The sequence below is a fragment of the Cygnus atratus genome, chromosome 5 (genome assembly GCF_013377495.2).
Source record: "Cygnus atratus isolate AKBS03 ecotype Queensland, Australia chromosome 5, CAtr_DNAZoo_HiC_assembly, whole genome shotgun sequence".
Classification (NCBI taxonomy): Eukaryota; Metazoa; Chordata; class Aves; order Anseriformes; family Anatidae; genus Cygnus; species Cygnus atratus.
This window is the reverse complement of record NC_066366.1, coordinates 36,031,762-36,055,782: the sequence shown is the minus strand read 5'-3', so window position 1 is coordinate 36,055,782 and position 24,021 is coordinate 36,031,762. Positions and strand designations below refer to the sequence as shown.

The window sequence follows — 24,021 nt, the reverse complement described above, 5'->3', positions numbered from 1 at the left end:
AACAAGCTAAGTATTAATCCATGGAGACTTAAACTGGCTTTTGTATGAGCAGGAACAGGGGCACAGTAGTACCAGTGATGGTGTGAACTCCCCATGTAGCAGAAAAAGCTTTCAACCTCTAAAAATGAATGAATTTAACAGTAACTGTATTGGAACCCTGCGCGTGAGGGGACAGCTGAGCTAGCACTAAATGCAGCATTCTTTTATTTTAGACCTGTATAGACTGGTTGGGATTTGATTGAACGTCAGAAAATACACAGCCTAAGCACTAAAGAAGACTTGACTTTAGAATTAAGTAGGGTTTATTCTACAAATCTTAGATCAATGCCAATGATACAAGTTTTATGAATTCTCATTAAAAATACAAGTCAGTATAAAGATTCCAATAGTAATATAATGCATGATGATTCCGTTTCAAAACTTAAGGAATGAATCTGGGTTTTGGACCATGCTACAGAAAAGGGGAATATAACATAGGAGAAAATATTTAGTTGACCTCCCTTACTGTAGGAGGGGCCTGTGCCTTATTGCCACAATACCTGAAAAAGCAATATGAAGTGCATAGCAGCCTTGCCTGTACAGTCTCTAGGCAAAACTGTTGAATTTAGCATCCTCCTCCTTCTCTCCCACACAGTTCTAGTAATTAAGTAATTGATAGCCTGATATCGCACCAATAACTTAAAGCTATAGCAATACCACCCCCCATAATGATTGCAAACAGTCCTTTGAACCGTAAAAATCTTCTTGTGATGCACTGAAACTTTTTACACTCTGCTAAGCATTTTGTCCAGTGTTCCAGGAATCCTAAATACTGATTCAAGTCAAAGATTTAGTTCCATATTCCAAACTCTGGTCTATTCCTTTTAAAAGGAAATGATTATTGCAAAGCCTCAGTGCGGTCTAATACATGTGTTGTTCATAGCTTCAGGCACGGAATATAAATCGGACTTTCTTGAACCTAGCCCTCTGATATGATGAAAGCCACTACAGCTTTCTCTAAATAGTTGAAATTTGGCCACAGAATTACTAGAGTGAATGCTTTGGAGTGGGGCAGAGCGAAACTGCACTTGCTTTCTGGGAGCTGTCTGCACTTTTAAGAGTATTAGACTTAGTAAAGCCATACCCTATGCCTAGGTTTTAGAGAAACTGTTTATCACAAGAGGCAACTTTTGACAAGATGTGCACCTCTTCCCACTAATGCTGTACGTATACCTGTTAATGTCTAGTGAAGCTTTTACCCCGCCAAAAAAACATATCCCTCTTGCTGAGCCCAGTCACTTCTTGTAGCAAACCACATTAACATCACAGAGCAGGTATCATGCATCTATCTGCAAAAGCAGACAGGGAAACTAGGCTTAACAATAAGCATACATTTCCAAACAGAATTTGGGTGAGGACAGTGACGTTTAACTGAAACTCGGCTTTTATCATAATACAAAAATCCAAGAACACTGGATATACAGAAGCTGCTGGCTTCCACACATTAGTTAAAGAAAACCCCTTCTTGCATAAATGGAGCAGCAGCACAGAACAAGCACAGACTTGGCTGTACAAATACATCTCTTCTGCTGAAGGAATTTACAGGAGTTTTCCACCTGGAATCATACTATAATGTTTTAACGTCATACCAGTGGTGGCAAAACCTTAGCCATCATGCAGGCTAATGGGAATTTTTTCTGCCTTACAGAACACTGCTGTGCTTCCTTTGAATAAGTATAGTCACTGATTTGTCTTTGTAGTAAATGCCTCCTATATCTAACAGTCACGTTTAGTCAGAAGTAAAAAAAGCTCAGTAGCCCATCCTGGGCCTTAGTACAGTCAAGATGACAACAAAATACAAGGATGTAATTGAACTGCATATTATCATAGAAAACAGATTTACTCTGTATTTAAGTCACATTTAATACAAGACAAGTTGGTCTGAAATGGTGAACTGGTTCTATTTGGAACAAAGTATGGCACAGATTCCCAATAGCTATGGACACTGTGTAAATAACACATTTTTCTCTTTGCAATGATTATCAATTCGCCAAAAATAGTGTAACAGTCAAACGGGAAGAGTGAAGGAAAACAGATTTAAGGGAAGAAATAATAAAAAAGTCTAAATTGAAAATAAATGACTGCTTTTGTAAGAAACTTTATTTAACTTCATTTTTAAAAATGCATTCTCTCCTCAGAACAAATGCCACCTTAAAAAAAGATTGCAGTAGCACACGCTTGCACTCAAAGGAAAACATGCAAACCTGATGGCTGAAAAAAATCTGCATAAAAATCCAAGACTTCAGGCAAAAGTTTGCCCCATGTGCCTTCAGGGACCCCAGACCATAGACAGCTTTCAGTGCAATGCCTCTTGCTTCCAATTGGTGGGGAAAATATATGGCAGAAGCTTGTCTTCTGACAGCTACACTCTCCCAAATGTTTGAAGCAAAACCAGTTTCTGCTATATTTTAAAATATTGTTAAACGGTTGCAGGAAGTATAAACAGAATTCAATAAAATGTCAGAATCCAGTGAAGAAAAACTTTTGATTTCTACCCTGTGCCATACATTTCTTAAAAAAATTAGACAGAAAAACAGATTTTATTAATACACCCTCTTTAAATTTTTTATTTCTGAAAGCAGCTCTTTATGCAAATCATAAGCAGTTCCTGAGTAACTGCAGTAAACAGTGTCTTTTAAATATTTTTGCGCCTCAGCTCTTCTGTTTTGGTTCTTCCTTGTTTTTCTCCCTACTTTTCAAGTTTAATCTCAGTTCCTTTTTCAAAAAAAATGTGCAAGTTCAGTTAGCATCATTTCCAGAAGTCCACAGCTTGCAGGTCCTCCTGCAACAACTATAAGATCTGCACGTGTGCTAGGTTGTATTCCTATACCTATTGCAGATTTTGCTCTCAAACCTGTACAGCATGCATTTTCACGTCTTCTTCAGCATACGGCGGGACTGCCATGTATGGAATTTATTGTAGGCCGTCTGCAGCATCTCTTCTATATGACTTATCAACTGAAAGATTAAGAGGAGAAAAAAATAAATGTCTCAGCTACCACAAAATAGATCCCCTCCCCTGCCTTTGATCAAATAGATGCTCAGTTGGATTATTCCTTTCATTCACTCTGAGCGATCTCACCAAGATCAAGGAGGCATGCCAGATGAGGAGAGAAAGGACCTAGAAGCTCTATGCTAACTGCAGAGGTAGCAGTTCAGAGAGCTACTAAGCTGAACAGGTCCCAGGGACGTGACACTTGGTTCTGCTGTTTGTTCCGGTATTTAGTCTGTAACCACTTAAAGTCTGATATGGTAGGAGATTATTCTGAAGTAGCTCAAGTTCTACTTCATGATGGAAGTAGAAAGTGAAACAACTTGCCCCTTTCTGTTGTCTCACTTGAGCAATTTCCAAAGTTATAGCTCCAGACAAGTTTGTTGTCATTCAGCAAGGTAGCCAGGGAGAGTCAAGGAGAAAAGGCATACCTAACTTTGTACCTAATTTCCCTCTGCCAATTTCCTCAGTAGTAATAATAATAAAAAACCAAAATGACATAGGATAAGAAGCAGCAAAGCCACCATCCTTTGATAATTACGATTCACATTATCAATTATGTAATTAATATAATGTAATTAAAGTTAAGAGTATTTTTCCCTTACATTTGTGCTTAAATACTGTCTGCGAATCTTTTCTTGGAATGGGCAGAGCTTCGTCACCTGAAATCTTTCCAAGTTGCTCCTCATTTTCACAACCTGAGAGAGAGACAGAAACCAATGTTGTAACTGCTTGCACAGAACACCTTGTAACTCATTCTGGGGGATACTTTAAGTATGTACAGTTTGAGGAAGGAAAAACTCCTAAAACATCTTTAACTTAAAGCATATTTATTTTTGAGTACAACATGCCTGAAAATCCACTGTGGTGGCAAGGTGATTACTATTACTTGGTCAGTGACTTCTATAGATATTAACCAAAACATCTGTTTTGTTTTTTTTTTTTTGCTTCATGCAAAGACCGTATGGTGAATTTCAGGCCACATTTTGCAGCAGAAAATTTAAAATGGCTGAATGCAAGTTTTTAATCTTTGTGATCCACGTGAGGTCAGAGGTTGAGAATGGCAACAGAAAAATTGTAACAATCCTACCTGGTTATAGCCAGACAACCTTTCATTAAGGCAGCTATGTTCTAAAAAGCAGTGCATGTTTTGAAGCTGAGTGATTTTTGCAATGGATAGAAGGATAAGGAAAACTTCCTTGTAAACATTGTTGCAGACATTAGGTCTTAAAGTTGGGAAAGGGGGGGCTATAGTTTGTGTGTGTTAAACTGACAATGATAAATCTGCAGCTGGAAAACAGCTGGCCATTCTGCTGGAAACTAGAGCACAGTAAGTGTTCCTGAAGGGGGTTAAGAGGCCTACAGGGATAAGTATGATTTTAGCCAATAGTACTGAGTTGCTGAAAAAAGTCACATTTTACAGTGTTCTGTGAACTTCAGTTCTAGGGATGAGTTCTGTGTGTCAAGTTAATGATGGTCATTTTAAACCATGATCTGGCCATGTCTTAACCATGCCCACACTAGGAAGGCTCCACCTTACCTTTTCTTCTAGGAATGGCGTGTTAACTGGAAAGCAGGACCAGAAGTGTCGTAGCAGTTCCCCTACTGCCACGTACAAGTGTTTTAGTTCAGACTGAACGTCATTTGGCACCATCTCTGCAACGGGAAAAAGGCTTTGTCGCTTCACTCAAAACTAACATATGTAAAATGAGAATGCTAGGCTAATGAAGAAGCTTAGTAATATACATTTCATAGTAGAATGACAGAAAGGTTGGCTGGGAGGGAACTCTGAGGTGCCTCACACCTGAAGTAGGACAATCAGTGGTATTAGATCAGGTCAGCTGCTTATTTGTGGCTATGCACGGAAACTCATAATATTGAGGCAGATCTATAGCCAGGCTAACAATGGACACCATGCTTTAATCCAGAATTAGAAGTAATAATTAGAAATAATTGTTGTTGTTACAGCGGGGCAGTACTGACTGCTTCTGGGACCAGAGCCTTGTTCTGTTCAAAGCCCAGTGCAAAATGGGCTGTGAGGTGTATGGTGAATACTGCAAGCTAATGTAACTTCTAACTTTCCCTGCTGTTACATGGGCAATGAGAATAGTCACAGCACCTGTCAGTGATAGGACACACAGAAGACAAGAAGTTTAGGCAGGAACAAGAAGTTTAGGCAGGAACAAGGAACTTTCTCCCCAGCAGCGCTTTAAAGAAAAAAATGGCTACACTACTCAAGAACAGGGAGGGCACCATAACTGTAAACAGCAGGGATAAAAAGCACAGCCTGTCACTGAGAATGGCAGGAGCAGTCACTTGAACAGTATATAACAAACTTGAGGATGAAGCTGTTAAAAAGAAGGTGGTTAGGTTTGATGAAAAGGAGTTTAGCACCCAGTCTGTCAGTTGGGATGGGCAAGAAAGCCTTGTTACTGGCTTGCCGACTCCTTTCTGTTTATTACCATGAGAAATTCATACTTCTTCAACAGACTGCATAGTCTCTGCTGTCCTTCAGATCAAGTACAAAATGTGAACTAGAGAACCGTACTAAACCCTGCCTTGTGAGAACAGGGATTCATCTGCTGTGAGACTAAAGGGAAGGGAACTCAAGCTGGCACAAATGTGACAACAGGAAATAGAGCAGTTGAATGGAGATGGGAGAAGGAGGGGTTGCCTGTTTGCCCTTGTAGTCCACAAGAAAAACATCCTTCACAGGGAGCTGTGGATCTTAAATGCAGGCTGCAAAAAACCTAGTTCCAAACAATTACCTAGAACACACTTCTTTAGAGCTCTCCCAGACTATGCCTTTTATTTTCTAAAATCCAGGAAAAATACAAGAGTGCTGTGCAAGCAAACCCTTTAACCGTACAAGGACTTAGTATCGGGTGCATCCTTTATCACTTGCTCTGTAAAGTTCCGTCATTCACTTGCTGCAGCACTGGTACAGCCAGCGCCGCCCTCATAGGGTGCCTGGGTTGTTTTTTTTCTTGTTGCCATAACCAGTCTTACTCCAGCTACATGTTTCCAGAATTTCCTTTATCAGCGTAACATTCTAAGAGAGAGATGAAACAGCAAGCTGCTTTAAAAAGGAATAAAATGTGATTCAAGTACTATACATCCTAAGTCCTTACGGTTTATGGCTTGCTGTGTTCCACCCTGCATAAGTGCTCCTCCAGGTGACAGGACTGCAATAGTGCTAGTAGCATCACCACTTGAAAGAACCTGAAGGGAAAGAGGTAACAATTATTTCAGACCACTTTTTCCAACAATGTGTCCTTAAAATAAATTGTGTAAGAAACCTAATTGTAGATATAGTTGGGAAGATACAGTGGAAGCTCTGATGAAGAGTTTGTTGTACTGAAGAATTAAATGAGGTGGCTTTGTTAGCTCATGTTTTCAATGAAATCTCTCCAATTATGAACCAACAAACCTTTCCTTTACCTAGTATGTGAACTGGCTGCGCAGCTACTCCTACAGGATAATCCTCACAATACAGAGATGTGACACATTCACAGTTTTGACCCCTTTTCTTATGGCCAAATTTAAGAAGGGTAGTTCAGAAACTGGCTGGTGAGATGGCCATACTATCCTCATGCTGCTAAAAGTGAGCTTCTCTGCAGCCCATGCTTAAAAACAGATCCTACCTAAATGCATTTTGTAGCAAAAGACCCATTCAGTTATATGCCTGCTTACTAGACCTCCTAACACCACGATATCTTAATTTTCAGAGGGTGGCATCAATAATATTTGCCAGTATTCACGTTGCACGATTGTCCTGCTTTACTATTTTATGCCTTTACTATTTCTTCAGAACAATATGGTAATGGTAGAATATAACCCTGAGTATCAGCAAAGCTTCAACTGTCTTTTTTTCTTATTATTTTCTGTGTTTATATTTTAAACACAACAGCTGAAAAGGTATCACCTAAAGCTGTAAATTATGTTTAGGCCAAGTTAAAATTCCAGTAGCCAAAAGACAGAAAACTAGATGTTAACATTAGGAAAGGAATTTTGCTGAAAATTCTTCCATACCTGAGTTAGTTTGGGTACATATGCCTCCATTTCTTGCCTAATACTATGAAAAGAACTAATTATATCCTGACTGGTTGCATATTGCTGTGATTGAATTGGAGTTGGACCATGATAATACCTGTGAGAGAGAAAAGTATATTAATAGGAGTGTTGGTAAAAATGGAAAAAAATCATTGGACAGTCATTCATATCTTTGCAATTTTAGATGCTTTGCAACTGTTGACTCCACTATCTAAATCCTGTTTGTTGGCATGAAAAGTAAATGTATTGCCATGTGGAAGGAGGTTGGGTTAGAGATGATATGGCGCCAAAATAAGACGTTTCTATTGTTGAATCTGCGAGCGTCATTCTGCCAATGAAAAGCTACCTGTGCCACCTATTTTCCTCAGTTCTGGGAATATCATCATAATGGAGGAATTGACACTGCTTTTATTTGAACCTCAGCTAAACGAAGTTACACGCACATTTGGATCTGTTCTCCTTCCTGTGGTGTCACTCCTTGTCTAAAGTTACTGCTATGGTTCTTAAACTGAAGAGTCTAAAAAACAACTACTAGAAAAATACAAGACCAGTGGCCAGTCCAAACTATCCCAACAGCCCTTCTTTCCCCTGGGGGAGGGGATTTTGCTTGGAATTGTATATAAACACATGCTACACATGTTTTTCCACAGAGCTGCAACAAAGTGCTGAACCTTTAAGATAAGTCTGTTAAGATTTTCATAGAAATTATATCAAAGCCCTCCTAGTAGGTTTACAGAGGCTTAACAAGCTGAGAAGCAAGGTAAAATCAAACTACAAATTTAAATGGGAATTACTTGGAAGTTGGTTTATGCAGGAATTCATGTTTTGTTATTAAATTTAGCCTAAACACACTTCATTGCGGCACAGTGGAAACTAAATCAGCCGATTGTGTGCAGGCTGTGATGAGACCTGCTAGATAGAATATGCTGAAATAGCCCAGCATATTTGGTTAACTTACCTGTCAGATTTCTTTAAGTTTAGTGCAATAGTTTTAACGCTATTATTCTTTGCTAAATCTTCATATTCAATGGACTCCTGTAGTTTCACCTAAAAATAAACCAAAGAATTGTACACTTCACTAATTAGAGCACAATTTGGCACATTTACTGCCTTTTTTCTCTCACTTAACTGAGTTTATGTGAAAGGGCTAGTAACACCTTAATGAAAACAAAATTGGCCGGAATGGTTTGTGTCTACCCTCCTAAGGGAGGTATGCCCAGTACTGTTTTAAACGTGCAGCTTGCAAGTCTTGGGACTACTGCTTTTTCTGTAGATTCTGACCAAAACTCACAGTCCCCGACACTAGAGAAATTATTCTGCTATACATACATCATTCTTTTTTCTCTCTACTTAAGTCCAGCTATCTCCAGATTAACAGAAATAGTAACAATGTAATGGCTGGAGTACAAGAGTGTAGGACTAACACCCTAACAATTGCTCAAGATATTTGGTGACAGTAGAGCTAGAGCATTCGTGGTGAGAGGTGTCACCACAGTGGTGACAGACTTTTTCAGCATGGGTAACACCACAGGGGTAGTTTTCCTTTTGTAGGCTCCCACTCTTATGCTACTTTCTCATTCGTCTCATCATCACATTTGTTCTTGTCCTGGTCTATTTACTTCCTCAGTAAAAGTCTGCAGCTTTCAGGAAGTCAAAGCTGTTGACCACTGCAACGTTTAACAACTTGTGTATTTTACAGCCTTTTCTCACGACATATGCAGGTTTTGAGTCAGCTTGGCATTTTCTATTTTGGCTGTCAACTCTATCAAGGAGTATTCAGTTAGTTTTGTAGCAGTTATAGTACTTCTTCCCCACTTTGCAAGCTGCTGTTGTTCATCTGAAACAGGCTGTTGCCCTAGTTCAATGCACCAGGCATCACTACTCTTTCAGTTGAACCTTCCTCCAGCTTCTGACCTTAAGATGAAGGCTGCTGCATGCCAGTTCAATCATCCCCTCTATAAACATACACTTGACAAGTTAATATTGTCTCCTGAACACCCCTCTCTCTTTCATATGTATGTTTTCTAGAAGTGTTCAGGCAAAAAGCAAAAATACATCTGCACAGCATGGAAAGAACCTGGGTCCAATTAGAACAATGTTGGAAACTTGGCTTTCATGGGGCATAACTAAAGAGATTAACAGAACAGTACTTCAAGGTGTAGTTCATTCATGTTTACTAACAGACATATTCTATGCACAAAGCTTTTCACTGGCCCTCAATTGTTATTCAATATACTTTTAAGCAAAGCTAACTTACGTATTGTTTTAGATACTTCTTAAAACACATAATGAACCTTCAGCATTGTTTTAAGAGACAGCATCCAATTCCTTTCAACCAGAATTGCATCAGCTAACTATACCTTTTTCATTGGTGGTTGAAAGAAATCTGAATCCCTGGAGTTTCCATCCATACTGCTGGTCTCACTGTAATGGTCATTTTGTGCTTCTCTTAAAATAGAGAAACAGCATTAAAAAGAATCCACCTCAAAGGAAGTTTTAAATACATGCTAGAGACAAGGTAAATACATTTATTTCAAAAGTTCTATATGCGTCTTCATACTGTATACCAGCTTCCCCCCTTATGTCTTAACTTATAGAAGTTGATCTAGATAAAAGGAACCAATTCCTCAAATGACCCTGTTTGTCAAGGGGGAAATTCAACAGCAGGGAACGGTACTTCTGCCTCTCTGCAGAAATAGTAGCGTGCCCACAATGCAAGTGGGACACAGCAAAATCATGCAAAACAAACACTTTGCATACACACTGAGGCCAATCTTGTATTAGCAGAGCTATGGGAGCTCTGAAATAGTACTGTTTCAGAACGAGAGCTACTGTCTTGTCTCACTCTGAACTGAGGAACAGAAACACATATTACCCAGAACGTTATCTGAGGCCCACTGCTCATTCTGGGTGAGACAAGAACAATGAGAGGGAGCTCAGCCATGCAGAAGAAATGATTTAAATAAGATCTCTCACAGGTAAGGCCTGTAGGATTTTGGTACAGTAATAATCTGTTGTTTAGATGGTTGTCTATAAACAAGTTGTACCACAGACCTCACAACAAACCCATTTCATTCCTCTTCTAACAAGTTTGTCCACTACAAATATATGTAACCAGCTGATACCTTTAAGGCATGGTCAGGGACAGGGTGCTGCACTGGGTAAACCTCTAACGTGATCCACCCAAGTCACAATGTTCTTCTGCTTCTGCTTTGACCTCTTCCCATGCAACCTGCTATAGGAAGCCCCAGCAGGCCTGCTCCTGGAAGGCAGGCAATAGGAACTTCCTGTACCAGACCTCTCCCCCCCCGCACAGCCAACAGAATTCTCTCCTGCAGCCTTCAGCAGGGCTAGAGAGCTAAGGCAGAAACATCCTTTCCTTTTCTGTATCTGATTTGTATGATAGCAACCCAGCTAAAAATAGCATTTATTTCAGACAGCTCTGAAAAAACTGTATGAAGTAAAATGGAACCTAACGGTACTTTCATTTCTAGAGCCTAATAGTTCATTCATAAAGAGAGGCTGGATGAGGAACTGCAGATGTATTTTCCTTTTGGAAATTCCTTAAGGTATGCAACAAAATTTAGCTTTTAGACAACATTTAAACTTACTGTTTTCTGAGGCCAGCTGCAAGGACCATGGCACTATGATGATTAAAGCGTTTTATAATGGCAGCATTGCTACTTTCTCTAGCAGATTTTGAGGCATTTGATGTAGAGGCCACAGAAGCAACACCGTAGCCCTACAAAGAAAATAACACTAGTTACCTCCTCTCTCAAAGCCAGAGGGACCATTCTGTGTTTTCCATTGAGTCAGGAAGCCTGTGTGCCACCTCCTTGGAATTTCACTGGGTGATACTGCACCATCATCTGAAGCAGTGTTTTCTTACCTTCCCCCCCACCATCACCCACATGTGCTCTGAAAAAACTTCAAATGCTTGAACATTTAGAGGTGTCAAAAAGAGTCTTGAACAAGTAATTTTATAAGACACCTTGATCTGTTGTATATACAGGACTAGCTTTAAAAAAAAAAAAAAAAAAGGATCACCTGTACTAAACAGACAGGCACGGATGGCAAGTAAGAACTAGCGATTGTGTTACTGACCTCTTTTTAACTTCTTGTAGAACACCAGCAGCCCGCAGGCTAAATGACACCTGTCTGGAGGATGTGATAGCACTGGGAATTCAAAAAACCTCAAGCCTTAATGCTGGCAGTGTTCCCCAGTTACCAGGCGGCTGAAGGCAAAGCGAAGTAATTCCTCTTAAAAAGAGAGAAGTCTGGCTTTATACCCAGCACACTAAGGCAGGCATCTGAGCATAGGCTCCAGTTCTTCACACACACATAACTGTGTAAATGTTGAGCACTCAACAAGCACAGCAGCCTAGTAAGTGACCTGTCTTAGAATAAGCATTTGTAGTAATTTCAACAGGAGAAAGACCCACTTTCCCCTTAAATGAAACGATTTTTTTTTGTATTTTTGCCAAATACTTACTTCATCTAATGTTTTATCTTCCAAAGCTGTTAAATCTATCAGAGGGTTTTTTACTCCTTGAGATACCATTGTTTTTAACCCTGTATGAAAGAAACAAAAGACCATGAAAAAAACCAGAAGTAATTATTACACTGTATTTAACCTTTAAGGAAAGGCCAAAGGTTCTGTAGATGTCCAAATATCACCATGACTAGAACTTCCAACCCTTTTCAACGTTCCTTTCAAAATAAGCCATAAATTTGGAATATTATTGCAAAAGAGCAGCCTACTAATTACAGCAGCTTTCAACAACTTCTACACAACTGAACGCTGTTCTATATATAAAAAAGAGGATGCATTTAATATTAGTTGTATTAGTGGGAACTCGGAGGCCTTAGTTTTGTTTCTTCTAATTTTGGCACTGTATTGCTGGACCGTCTTGGGTAGAATGGTAGTTTGTATCTGGTGATAGCTTTTACTTGTGAAGGGTTGTGGGTTCCTAATAGAACGTATTTACTAGACAGAACATGCACCAATGAATGGTGTTAAATGATCTTATCTCTTCACATTTGAGGTAGGTTTGTAATCATATAGAAAAGTTTAATATGAAATCTTAAATATCATCTGACTTAAGCTTCTATTAAAATGACTGACAGAACAGGTAACAGGATCCACATTTGTCTATTGTGAAAAACTGATCCTACTACGAAAGCTATACCTGCTCTAAGTTGTGCACACAGCATGAAATGAAGGCTTATGTAAAGGAAGTTATTCCATAGTAACTGATGGCAGAGCATAAGTATGCTATCATGATCACTTATTTTTGGAATTTATCACTGATTTATTGTTGCCTGAGTTGTGATAAAGGGTATTTCTAGTACTAGCACTTCCCCATTTGTTTCAAGGAATGCATTTGCTATCAGACAGCCTAAGAATAATAAAGCTATAGACAACTTCCAATGTCCATCTCTACCTCTCACAGTTTGACAAACAAGATGTCCAATAGATGGACATGAGAACTCTGACTTGAGTTTTGCAAAGTTCACTAGCCATACCTCTTGATTTGTGCTCTATAATACTGCTAAGTTAACAGCCTATTGCAGAAAAAGAAAACTTACCTTTTTCATCCAGTTTGGCACATTCTGCAAAGAGGTCTTTTGAGCCTGTATTGAGTCTGTCCCGATGGAAATAATGAGACTGAAAAAATCGTGTCCAGAATTCCCTCTCTGTCATGTTATGTGGAACATTTTCTGCATATTTCATTTTTACTGTGAACAAGCAAGTAATGATTACAAAGTATTCTGCAAATCCTAATACAGTACTTTACATCAAAAATTCCTTGCTTGCTTCCTTGCTTTCTGTCTAGTGCTATCACCATTGGTGCCAGTTAAACGTAAGGGAATGCAGTAGTTGAACATCAGCAAACTCTTCTATGCCTTGCAATACTACCTAGTGCTCTGAAAAGAAATGTACATCACAGAAACCAGAATATTCTAATCTGAATCACACACGCGCGCACACATACGAAGTCTTATTTACCAGAATTCTAGTTATTCTCAGGATGGATCTAGCATTTTTAACCTAGAGCCAAAAGGAACCCTTATCAGGGTTCAGCATAGTGCAAGGGAAGGAACTGTCTCTTGCCCTCCTCTAAAGGTGGTATCATGGAGGGAAAAAAAATGACATGATCAGTAGGGGCGTATTATGGGAGCCAAGTAACTGCTTACAATTAAAAAAAAGTCAGTGCAACAAGTTGAAATGCTTTCATCTAATGAAATCAAGTTTTCATTTCAAAAGCATGTCTTAGCACATACTTCTTTCAATCCCTTCTCAAATTAAGGAAATAAGGCAGGGAAAAATCATCCAAAGAGACTAAAGATACAGTCCTTTATACTTACAGGCTCAGGCTTGCAATGTAGTCTTCCTGGAGTAAAATGGTAGTAAACAAATCTTAAATGAATGTATTTGTAATGCAAAGCATGATTCTTACCTGCAGGATATGTTCGAAATATGGATTCGATGATATCTGAAGTCAAATTGTACCTCAGACCATTGCAGCCATCTGTTTGAGGCCGTACATCAGCCTAAAAAAAAAGCATACAGGGAGGAGAAACAGTTTAAGTCTGAATTCCCTCTGTAAATGGAGAAGGAAAAAAAAAAGGCATAACTAAGTCAAATTCTGCTGCAGATAATCCTCCTCCTCCAGTAATACATAGCATATTTGATCATAAATAGCTATTTTTGGAGTGGTAAATAAAAGAGCACGCATTAATTAGTTTATTATACTTGCCACTTAAGGGATGATTCAAGAAGTAGACTGTAGATTTTAGAAGATGAAAAAGACCATCAATCAAGGGAGATATACTTAGTTTAATATAACCTTGTTCCAATGTAAGAAAAGGCATGTTTACTGTATATGCCCTATCTTTTGGTGTTCATTCAAGAATTCAGATAGTGAAGAATCAGTGATAACTTATGGTTGTTACACCTTATTTTCTTAAGCACTAAAAGCATCTCAGTATAAGTGATAAATAACATTGCATTTAAAAACTGACCGTAAGCCTTAGTCAGAACTTGTGAATTACAGTTCAGTGATCATTTTAGGAAGCTCTGCATCAAGCAAGCAGAGTCAGATTCTCAGTAACTGAGGAAAGCATATGCTGCCTTTTCTTCCTTTTCCTGTACACTTAAATTCTAGTTTTTAGTACTACCTTGTCTCTAGAGAAGCACTCATTCTCCAGATAGTTATTTTTAACTTGGATGAGAACACACACACCTAGAGATTTCTTCTTCACAAATGCAGTGTACACAAACTGGTTATTAATGTAACAATCAGTTACTTTAAGAAAGCTTCACTTTTTTTTAAGGTGTAAGAATAGTGCGGTGACAGAAAATCAAAACAAATTCATCTAACTGATTCAGGTATTTATAAAGGGAAAAGTGAGCATTTGTATAGCAGGTAGGCCAGAAAACAATTCCCATCTCCTCTTTCCCTCCCAAACCTTTAGCGTGTGCAAACAGTCGTTACAAAGGTAAAAATAGGATTCCAGCTAGCAAATCATAATTTGTATGAGTTTTGTTGCAGAAGTAAAAACACGTCCCTGTGGAAGGAATCTGAAGATTGTACCTAGATTACTTTCAGATTGCATTCAGATTACAAAAGCATTGAGATCTTACGAAGGGATAACATAACTGAAAGTTGGGGAAAGAGATAAAACAAGCTTTCAGATGTACAAGTTGTTCTTTGGCTAGCTGAAAGCATGTACCAGCTTAGAAAAACAAACACAGGGAAGGAAGAAGACTGCTTTGTGTGGGTGTCTTCGCGGCTTCATTTATGCACATGGATGTTGCAACAGACACTCTTTTATTGCATTAATTAATTGCATTAATACACTATAATCTAGTGACTAAGTTAATCATTTTTTCTGTTACATGGAAGACAAAGCAGCAGTATAAAGAGCATCTGCCTATTGCCTCTTTAAGGTTAAGTTCAATCTGAGCATCTTAAATTGACAGAATTTTGAGGTTGCAGATTTGCACAAAATCTTTACTTTTTTTCTCCCCTTTACACTTGCAATATTTTAACAAACAGAGAAAGAAGAACATTCAAGTATATGGGAATAAAGTATAAGAGCAGAAATCTTTCCCCAATTCGTTTGCTCTAAAGTGTTTTAAATTAGAGGTTCAACATACCAGAAATGCTGCAGAGATGCCCACATCCTGCTTACTAGGTGCTGCAGAATTATCCCCTGCATTCAAGCTTAAACGGTTGGCCCAGAATTCTTCAGCACTGATTACTTGGCTCACAACAAGGTCTTTATAGAGCTGAAACAAAACAGGATCTTCTTGCAGCATTCTGGTAAAAGAATGTATTGAATACAATTGAAATACTGAAGAATAAATCACTAGGATTTCCATAACTAACATGAGTTCACAAAAGGAACAGAAACTAACTCTTCTTTCAAAAAATGCTGTGTATTTCTTAATAAGATTGTGTAAATAACCAACCTCAATAACGATACTTGTCTCAAAAGAATGAAGAAAGGACTTAAAAAACCTTGAAGGAATAGCATTAAGTGCTAGAAAACAGTAAAGCCTAGGAAAACATTAATATGGGATTAATGTCTTGTCCTTAAATATTCTGTGAAGCTTTTGTGTCTTTGCATGCCCAAGACTAGAGTCTTGTGAACTGCAAAAGCACACTGACTCTTCCTGAACTACCATTACCAAAGTCTCGTAGTAGAAAAAGGGGATTTGGGCGCTGTCCAATTCTTGTTTAAAATCTTAGAATTTGGTAGTTACAGGTCTCTACTTAAGTGCAAGAGTACAGATAACAAAATATGCATGGCATAAGATAGCTTAAAACACACATGGTCTTGAGATTTTTTTTCATTTACATTTCTCTTGCTGACAGTAGGACCTTCACCACTTAGCTACTGCATACAGTGCAAGTGCTGCAGAAACGTTCGGTGTCACTACCTCCACCAGGGAGTAATGTTTACAGAAGTTAGAAACCAAATATCAAGCAAGTACCCTTACTATACACAATACAAAAAAGGTATGCACCAGAAACTTCAGTTATTTCATGTTCTCTTTTTCATGCAGCTGTATACCAATTAGGAGCCCACACTAGGTTATCTGCTGGGAACCATGCATGCACGCGGACAATTAGCCAATAACCTCAACAACCTTAAGCACGTTCCTCAGGGTCCTGGTTGTGAACAAAAAAAAAAATGAGGCATCTTATGAATACATAGCACATAGTCTAAGGAAGAACGTAGACAGATTGCAATTTGGACTGAACCAAAGTCTGTAGCAGCTCTGAGGACAAAGTAGGATGAGATAGAAGTGGTAACCTTCTGGGACAGGACATTGCTAGTATGTTCTTACCAAGGTTATTTTTTATGCTTTTTTTTTTTTTTTTTTTTTTTTACAAATATGGATTAGTAGCCATGACCACTAATTAGTGCAGCAGGAAATAATCTTAATTTGAAATAGCTCATTTAATCTTGGAATTTTGGTACATACCTCACCCCAAGTATCAATAAGCAGAGGAATGCCACAAGGACTCTGGATGAAGTACTGTACCAGAATAGGCTAGACTTTTTGGCCTCATCTGTTCCAAATTAGGCTAGTGAAGCCCCATCACTGGTCTTGAACTTTAATTGTTAAAAGAACAGACTAGAACAGTCTGTTCTAAAGGTTCTGTCTTTTCTGATTCTAGTTTTCTGTAACTAGAAAAGCTATTAATGCCACATAGCATAGTACTGTAAGACTCCATTTACAGCTACAAAGATTGAGAGCTAAGACTGTCCACCTACTTGGTGGTGTTACTGTTAGAAATAAGGAAGTAGCGTAAAGAAACCAGTATGGTAACAGTGCCAAAGTAGCCTGCACTACTGTAGAGTCTAGCTGTCACTGCAGTACTGAAAACAGTTCATCTCAGATTTGTCAGAGCTCCAGTGCAAGGACTCTTGTCTGTTTGGGAAATCCCTTTGTAAAGATCTAATCTGCCCAGTGAAGTCCTATTTTTTGGTTAAAAAATATAAAGTCTACCTTTAACTTAGATAAGTTCAAAGCTACAACAGTCTTTGAAAAGGGAAGCTAACAGATACGGGATTCACAGGAGATGCTAGTGAAAATCATCTGGGGAGTCACAGAGAAGTGTGCCCTAAGCCCACAAGGGCTGGTTTAAAACAAATATTTTATAGGAAAGGAAGCATATCTTAAAAGCCCTTTTAAAGAAGGACTTAGTTCCTGAAACTCACCTCTAAATTCTTTTTAGAATAAACATCCTGCTTGCCAAATAACAAACTACTACATGTCAAGTGAGATGTATGAAAAAATAGAGTAATTTAGTATAGTATATAAAAAACAGGAGAATATTTGGCAGGGGCAGGCAGGAAGGAAAGGGTTATGCAGGGAGGAAAAAAGCAAGCACAAATCAAGGAAGGTGAGAACTTCTGGAAAAAAAATCTTTCAGGCAGCTTTTCTCACTGGTACTTATGTACTTAAGCACACTAAAGAGACAGACTGCCAGTTGGGCACTTTCATCTCATAGAGATAGGTAACAAAGACTGGGTAGCAGCTGGGCTGGCTGCCTTTACACCTCGAGAATGTGTCACTGAGAACACAAGCACAGTCTCAACATGTTAGAGTTATATAAGTCCTGAGGAACTGCCTCTAAATTGAAAGCAGAGAGATTTTTACAAATGCAACATCGCAAACAACGTTGCAATACAACACAAGTTAGACAAGACTTATAAAACAAATAAAAACAGCTTTCAGACTCCTTTCTCTTTACCTGTTTTTCTCCTCAAGTTCTTTATTAGCTTTCCTTTTGAATTTGGGCAACAGTTGTTGAAGAAGATCCTTTACAGCATCTCGCTCCTTCACTGCTGTGCTTTCATTGGAGAAGTGAAAGTTGGTTGTGTCCCCCGCATGCAATACTAGCTGAAGCTGAATTTTAGCTTTACCTTCTGGACTGATTTTCTGGCCTAGATTACACAGAGAGCATTAATTAGCAACAGACAGTAAGCTTATATAAGAAACTGTCTACCCTAGAGTATTTGGTTATAAGCAGTTATCCACATCATCCAATTAAATGTCATTATCCTACGTGTGAACTCCAGCCATGCAAGTAGAACAGAGTCCTCCCCTTAAATTAGTTGGAACGCTGCACCTCGTCCTCTCCAAAACCCAGTATCCTTCAGCCACAGCTCAGGAGCCCAGATTCAGCTTGGTATTCACTACATTCTCTGTTAGCAAACTCCTGTGAATTAGCTTTTCATCACCTGGAGACTTCAACCTGGTACAAGTCCAGGTTGCTGCTGAAAGGTGACAGCCTTGTCACTTCACCCTTGCCCCTTCTTCCCACTGCCTCTCTTGCACTGGTGCTAGCGTTTGTGCAGCAGGCCAAGCCAAGGAACCGAGCCACTGAAAAGTAATCCCCCTTCTGTTTTTCCAGCTGGGCCAGCTCCCACAGAAGAGTAGTAAGAAAGCAGATGCAGGGTGGGGTAACAGGATGTTGACAGCAAAATATGCTGTTTTCAAGTGGCGTGCTGTAAGCACAGTTAGCCACAGTACTCCCCAAAGGTGATCCCCAGGTGCCTCCAAGGTGCTACTACACCCTAATGACTCATAAGAAAAAGCTAACTCCTGCTTCTTGTAACCAGAGGCTAGAACAACTAAGTTTATGGACGGTAAACAACTACATCTACGGATTGTTTTGTTATACTGACTTCAGCATAGTCCTGCAAATGGCACCCACCTAACTTCCATTCTTGGCCCCTTTCTCCAATGCAACCTGAAGACAGGAACCAAAGGTCACCCCTAAATCACGATCTTTCTTACAAATTTCTTATCCCACTTTTTTGATTTTGAAAAAACAAATAAGCGCGAGTCATCTAAGTTATAATGACTTATATGCCTGCACACTTTAATATGTAAGCTGCTTAAGTGTGTATAAGCTAAATGGCCGGATAAAACCTTCACAAAATTGAATATAAGTGAACAGACCTTTTAAACTTCTTGTCACATTTGTATTTCAGAAAACAGCATATTAGTTTTGATTCATCACACACACTTTTGATCATGCTGCAGTACTTGTATGTGACTTCTGACAGCAGTAATCACTAAAGCTTAACCAAGTGATGCATACAACATTTTAAAATTCTTTTCTGGCATTACAACACATGGAACACGAGTACTAATTGGAGCCAGAAAGGCAGCATAGAATAGACGTTTCCTGTTCAGTTTTGACTTGCAAGTACTCTGCTATTGCAACAGCAAACACTTATTGGGTGCGTTACAGTCAGGCCAAACTACAGAAGCTAGCACTTGTGAAGCTGTGGTCTCTTGGATGAAGATAAAACAGTGAGGTTCACTTTATATGAAAACTGGAACAGCTTTAGATGCATAGTTTAACAGACAACATGCCAGATAGCTTCTGTGTTAGACCGTGAAAATCCTATACTCTTCCTCAACCCTCCTCCCACCCTTCCCTCCACAAGCATATGACATAGATAATTTATGTTTGATTTATTGCAGAAATTTTTCAAAAGTTAATAGAAAGTGCAGTGTAACAAAGATCTGAAGAGTACAGAAGTTCTGCAATTACATCCTTTATCAACTGTTAAGCATGTACCATGGTCCTGACCACTGCTGCTATACAGAATAGCCTAGACAAAGCCCCAGACCCTTGCAACCTTCCTGAATTACCTACCAGTGTTTTATAGCAAATAAGCTTTGGACTGTATTTAAACATTTCTTGAAACACCACTTACTGAAGCTGGAATAGGAAAAGTCTTTACTTACATTTTATGTCTGCATACATATGGCTGACTGTGAAGCGGTCTTTGCCTTCAGGTGCCCATGCTATCCTTTCAGCCATAAGGTAGAGAGCCCCATCCTGCTTCTTCTGACGTACCTTCTTTACAATCAGTAACACTTCTTCAGATGATGTCGCCATTGTGGCTACAAGGAACTATTAAAAAGAGTAGAGTTGATTATTATCATCATCGCTTATCTCTTACTATTCCTGTCAAGGTATTACAACCCAATTTACTCATTAATGCCTACATCATTTTTGAACTAATGCAGATAGACGTGCTCCCCTGTGACAATGCAGTTAGCAAATTTATTTAGACAAAACAGTGCGAGCTACTTAAATAATTCACCTAATTATATTGCCGAGACTCCTCGTGCTCCCATAAAAGACCTGCACATCTTAAACTGATAACCAAGTTCTCCTATTTTAATGTTTCTTTACTGTTTTTTCAAGCTCGGAAGAAAACCAAAGCTACACAAGGAACACAAATTCCAGATCTCCTCTGGCATTTGGCAGCATTTCCCTTCTTCAGTACAAACAGCAGATGCTAAATCATTTCACAAGAGGGAGGGATACAAGGTATGTGAAAAAACAAGGATTTTCAGTTCTCCTCTGCACTAAAGATAACAGTCCAGTTACAGTCCTGTTCCTACTGTAGTGATTTTTGCCCAAGGCTTGAACGATATTTGGTATGCTTGATCCCAGCTGTCCAGTCTCCTATCCCCATCCCTCAGAGGGACTGGACTGTGTTATACCTGCTTCAAAAGATCGGGAATTTTTTCACTAGCCTCTCATCGACTAACCTTTTGATACATGACAGCAGTCCTTTTGCTACCCTTTTGATAATCTTCCCAGCAGTCACCATCCCTCCTCTTTTCAGGTTCACTCTACAGCCTTAAATGTCTCAAGAGAATATGTATGCCATAGGTATGTCTAGATTTTGTTAACATACTGTTGCACACTTATCAAAAAATCCCAGGTTTAGTATGTTTGCTGTAAACGTTTAGTCTGTCCAATTGCTGTATTTTGTACACCACAAACTTTTCTGTTGATATATAGAACAGTATTTTCAAAAGGCAATACACGTATTTTATGTGTTTTATAATAATGTTTGCTGGTGTCTGCATCAAACTTCAAAATTTGCAATTTGCATCACCTATCACACTAATAATAGGTATCACAAAATGACACTTCTGAGTATTGAAATTCAGATAGCAGTGTTTTTTTTTTTTTAAAGGCATCAGCAAGATAGGAGATCTTACTCTGACAATCTAAATAGTAGGACAGCATTCCCTTCGGCAAGTCAAAACCCATCATTGCAATGCGTTAAGTAAAATACTGTATGGGAAGATTCAATGGTAAACGGGCTCTGCACTTAAGCTTTGCTCATTTATCGCGTCACTCAGCCAAGGCTTCGCCCAAGACTTCAGTGATGCTGAGCTGAATGTGGGGGTTCACATCAGCACCACTGCAGCAGCCACTAGAACATGCTGTGCCACATTCAGAGCAGCCCTGCTAATACCGCTCTCTCAAGGAAAACTGCATGGCATAATTTCAGGCCTGTTTCCTAGCATAATCCATTACAGTCTCCCCAGCAGCATTATTCTCTTTCAGTGCTATTTGTGCTACCATTTTATGGAGAATTTCCTGTTGCAGGTCTGTAGTCTCTCATCAGCACCTTATCCTTACCGGAAAAAGGCAGCTAGCCACAGAATCCAATAGACCAGAAACCTCAATATACACAAGACTACAGATTTTGACGCTTTTCTCCCCTTGTTAATTTACAGTCCTTTGAGGTCATTATTAGCAAATGCAGTAGAGACAAAACCACAGAATGCAAAGGAATTAAAATCGTTCTGAACAGAAAGAAAAGGAAAGCATTTCCATAGTCAGGCTTTCTGATGCAAGTTGCTTTGCTTTTAACCATGCTATTTCACCCACCTACAAGCAGTCTTTTAACTAGGGAGGAAAACGATCAGCAGCTAGCAACTTCTCCTTTACAGACGCAGTGCTTCTAGCACAGTACCCTGCAGTGTGCAATCTGTGAACGCACAATTATCCCACAAGTGGCTCATTCTACCTTCTGGGAGAGCGAATGCATGAGCTTGCTGCCATTCTTATTTGTCACTGCTCTGCTTCCTTTTTCATGCAGTAATTTATGGTGGCAGTAGGATGATATGCACAATAAGCATTACCCAAAATGGAGAAAACCCCGAGCTGTCTTTTAAACAATACATCAGAAAGAGTAAAACAGAGTAATAATCAGGACTTACAAAAGTTACCGGCTTTCACTAATGAGAACAAGATGGCTTCTCTTGTTACAAGAAGTCCAAAATTCTAAAATAGAAATCTCACCCAGCTGCTAGAAAAGTGTGAGGATGGTCTCCTACTGACTGCAGAGGGGAAGGCGATATCCTCACCATGCACATGCAGGGAGCCAGTCACTTTCTCTTTTTTTTGACACTTAAGGCTTACGATGAAAAAGGGTGAGAGCCATCAATGATCTGCTCACGCCTGCCCCAATATCCTAACATCTATATTTAACAACTGTGCTGAAGCTTCCAGGAACCAGTACTGCAGATGATGATATTGCTGCTCAAAGAGGCAACAACTGCAACATTCCTAGGGAGAAATTCTCTTATTTTACATCTTTGACTGATAATTTTAATCTGCTGCTAAAAGAAGCAGTGTTGGAGTTGTTCAATTGCAGATTTTGGAAGACAAGACTTTTCTCTGGCTTAAGCATCTTCCTGAATAGGAACCAGACAATTTATTTGAAAATTCTGTAGTGACAAAGCTTTTAAAGAGATGGTTGGTAGCTCTGAAAACCATCTGGATAAAGGGGTAGGCCTTAACCCATGGGTATAACTTATCATCAAGCCTGTCTTGGGGATGTTAATGTCAGCTGCAATTTACAACTGGCAAGATCAATCAGGAAGCTTCAGCTTGGCGTAAAACAAAACAAAAGGTCCTGTTTGCTTATCTATGACTAACTCCTCCTCTCCCAGCTCTATGGGAATCTTAGAATCATTAAGGTTGGAAAAACCCTCTAAGATCAGCTGGTCCAACCCTCCCCCTACCACCATCATCACCCACTAAGCCATGTCCCCAAGCACCACATCCAACCCTTCCTTGAACACCCCCAGGGATGGTGACTCCACCACCTCCCTGGGCAACCCACTCAATGCCTGACCAGCTTTTGGAAGCGAGCACAGCTTTTTGGCAATGCCATTACGTTTCAACAGTTACCTTGCCTTTAACGCAGAGACTCTTCCTAACTGATCGCAAAGCCGGGAGCCTGCCTCGTAACGCCCCGCTGAGCGCTCTCCGTTACCAGCACTTGGCTCCAGCCTCCTCCTGCGGGGCTCGGGGAGGTCTGAGCAGGAACGGAGGAAACCTTTACACCGCTGGCTAACTCAGATGCGGGCAGGGGCCGGCAGCCGGGCTGTGCCAGCCTCACCGCTCGGTTTCCGCCGCCGCAGGGCAGGCCGGGCAGCCGGTACCGGCGGGCAGCCGGCGCTAGCGGTCAGCAGCCGGTCCCAGCGGGCAGCCGGCCCGCCGAGGCGCGGCCCCGCCACCCCGTCACCTCAGCGCGGGGCCGGGAGCCGCCGCAGCGGCGCCCTCGGGGCGCAGCCGCCACCGCGCCGGCCTGCCCCGGACCCCCGCCTTTGTGCCCCCCGCCACCTTCCCGCCGCCCGGGCTCGGTCCCGGCGGAGCCCTCCCGGCCTAACGCTCCCCGCCGGGCCGGGCCGCGGCCGCAGGGAGGGCGCCTGAGGGCCGCGGCCCCGCGATGCGCCGCAGCCGCGGCCCCGCCGCCCCCCCCAGGCGCTTACCGTGGGCGGGGGCCGGCCGGGCGCTAGGGGGGTCGGGCCGCCGCTGCCGGGGCCATGGGGCGGGCGGGGGGCGGGCACGTGACCGGAACACGCCGCGGAGGGGGGGGAGGAGGGAGGGAGGAGGCCGCGTCACGTGACGGGGGAGCGGGCCGCCGCCGCGCGGGCCCGGCGGTCACGTGGCCGCCCCCCCGCTCTCCCTCCCTCCTCCTCCCGGCTCACGTGACGGCCCCTCCCCCGCCGCCATGACGGGAGCGGCCGGAGGGGGGGCGGCGGCGCCGGTGCCGCGCCCACCCCGCCGCTCCCC

The 24,021-nt window shown here is 40.7% G+C and overlaps 1 protein-coding gene across 2 annotated transcripts; it reads right to left on the bottom strand.

The window, feature by feature from the left end:
• Positions 1-1,860: 1,860 nt before the first annotated feature.
• Positions 1,861-23,868, bottom strand: GTF2H1 (general transcription factor IIH subunit 1). Of its 2 annotated transcripts, none has more exons than XM_050710939.1 (15): positions 23,718-23,868; positions 19,872-20,040; positions 17,860-18,052; positions 15,249-15,411; positions 13,546-13,639; positions 12,674-12,823; positions 11,577-11,656; positions 10,696-10,826; positions 9,445-9,532; positions 8,043-8,131; positions 7,064-7,181; positions 6,163-6,253; positions 4,572-4,687; positions 3,637-3,729; positions 1,861-2,997 (listed from the first exon to the last, which is right to left on the bottom strand). In XM_050710939.1, exons 2-15 carry the CDS (start codon positions 20,023-20,025, stop codon positions 2,911-2,913), a joined length of 1,647 nt encoding a protein of 548 aa, XP_050566896.1. In that variant the 5' UTR covers positions 20,026-20,040; positions 23,718-23,868; the 3' UTR covers positions 1,861-2,910. The 2 variants fall into 2 exon arrangements, with proteins under 2 accessions (XP_050566896.1, XP_035395264.1); XM_035539371.2 differs by lacking the exon at positions 23,718-23,868 and adding an exon at positions 23,134-23,451.
• Between the last annotated feature and the right edge of the window lie 153 nt (positions 23,869-24,021).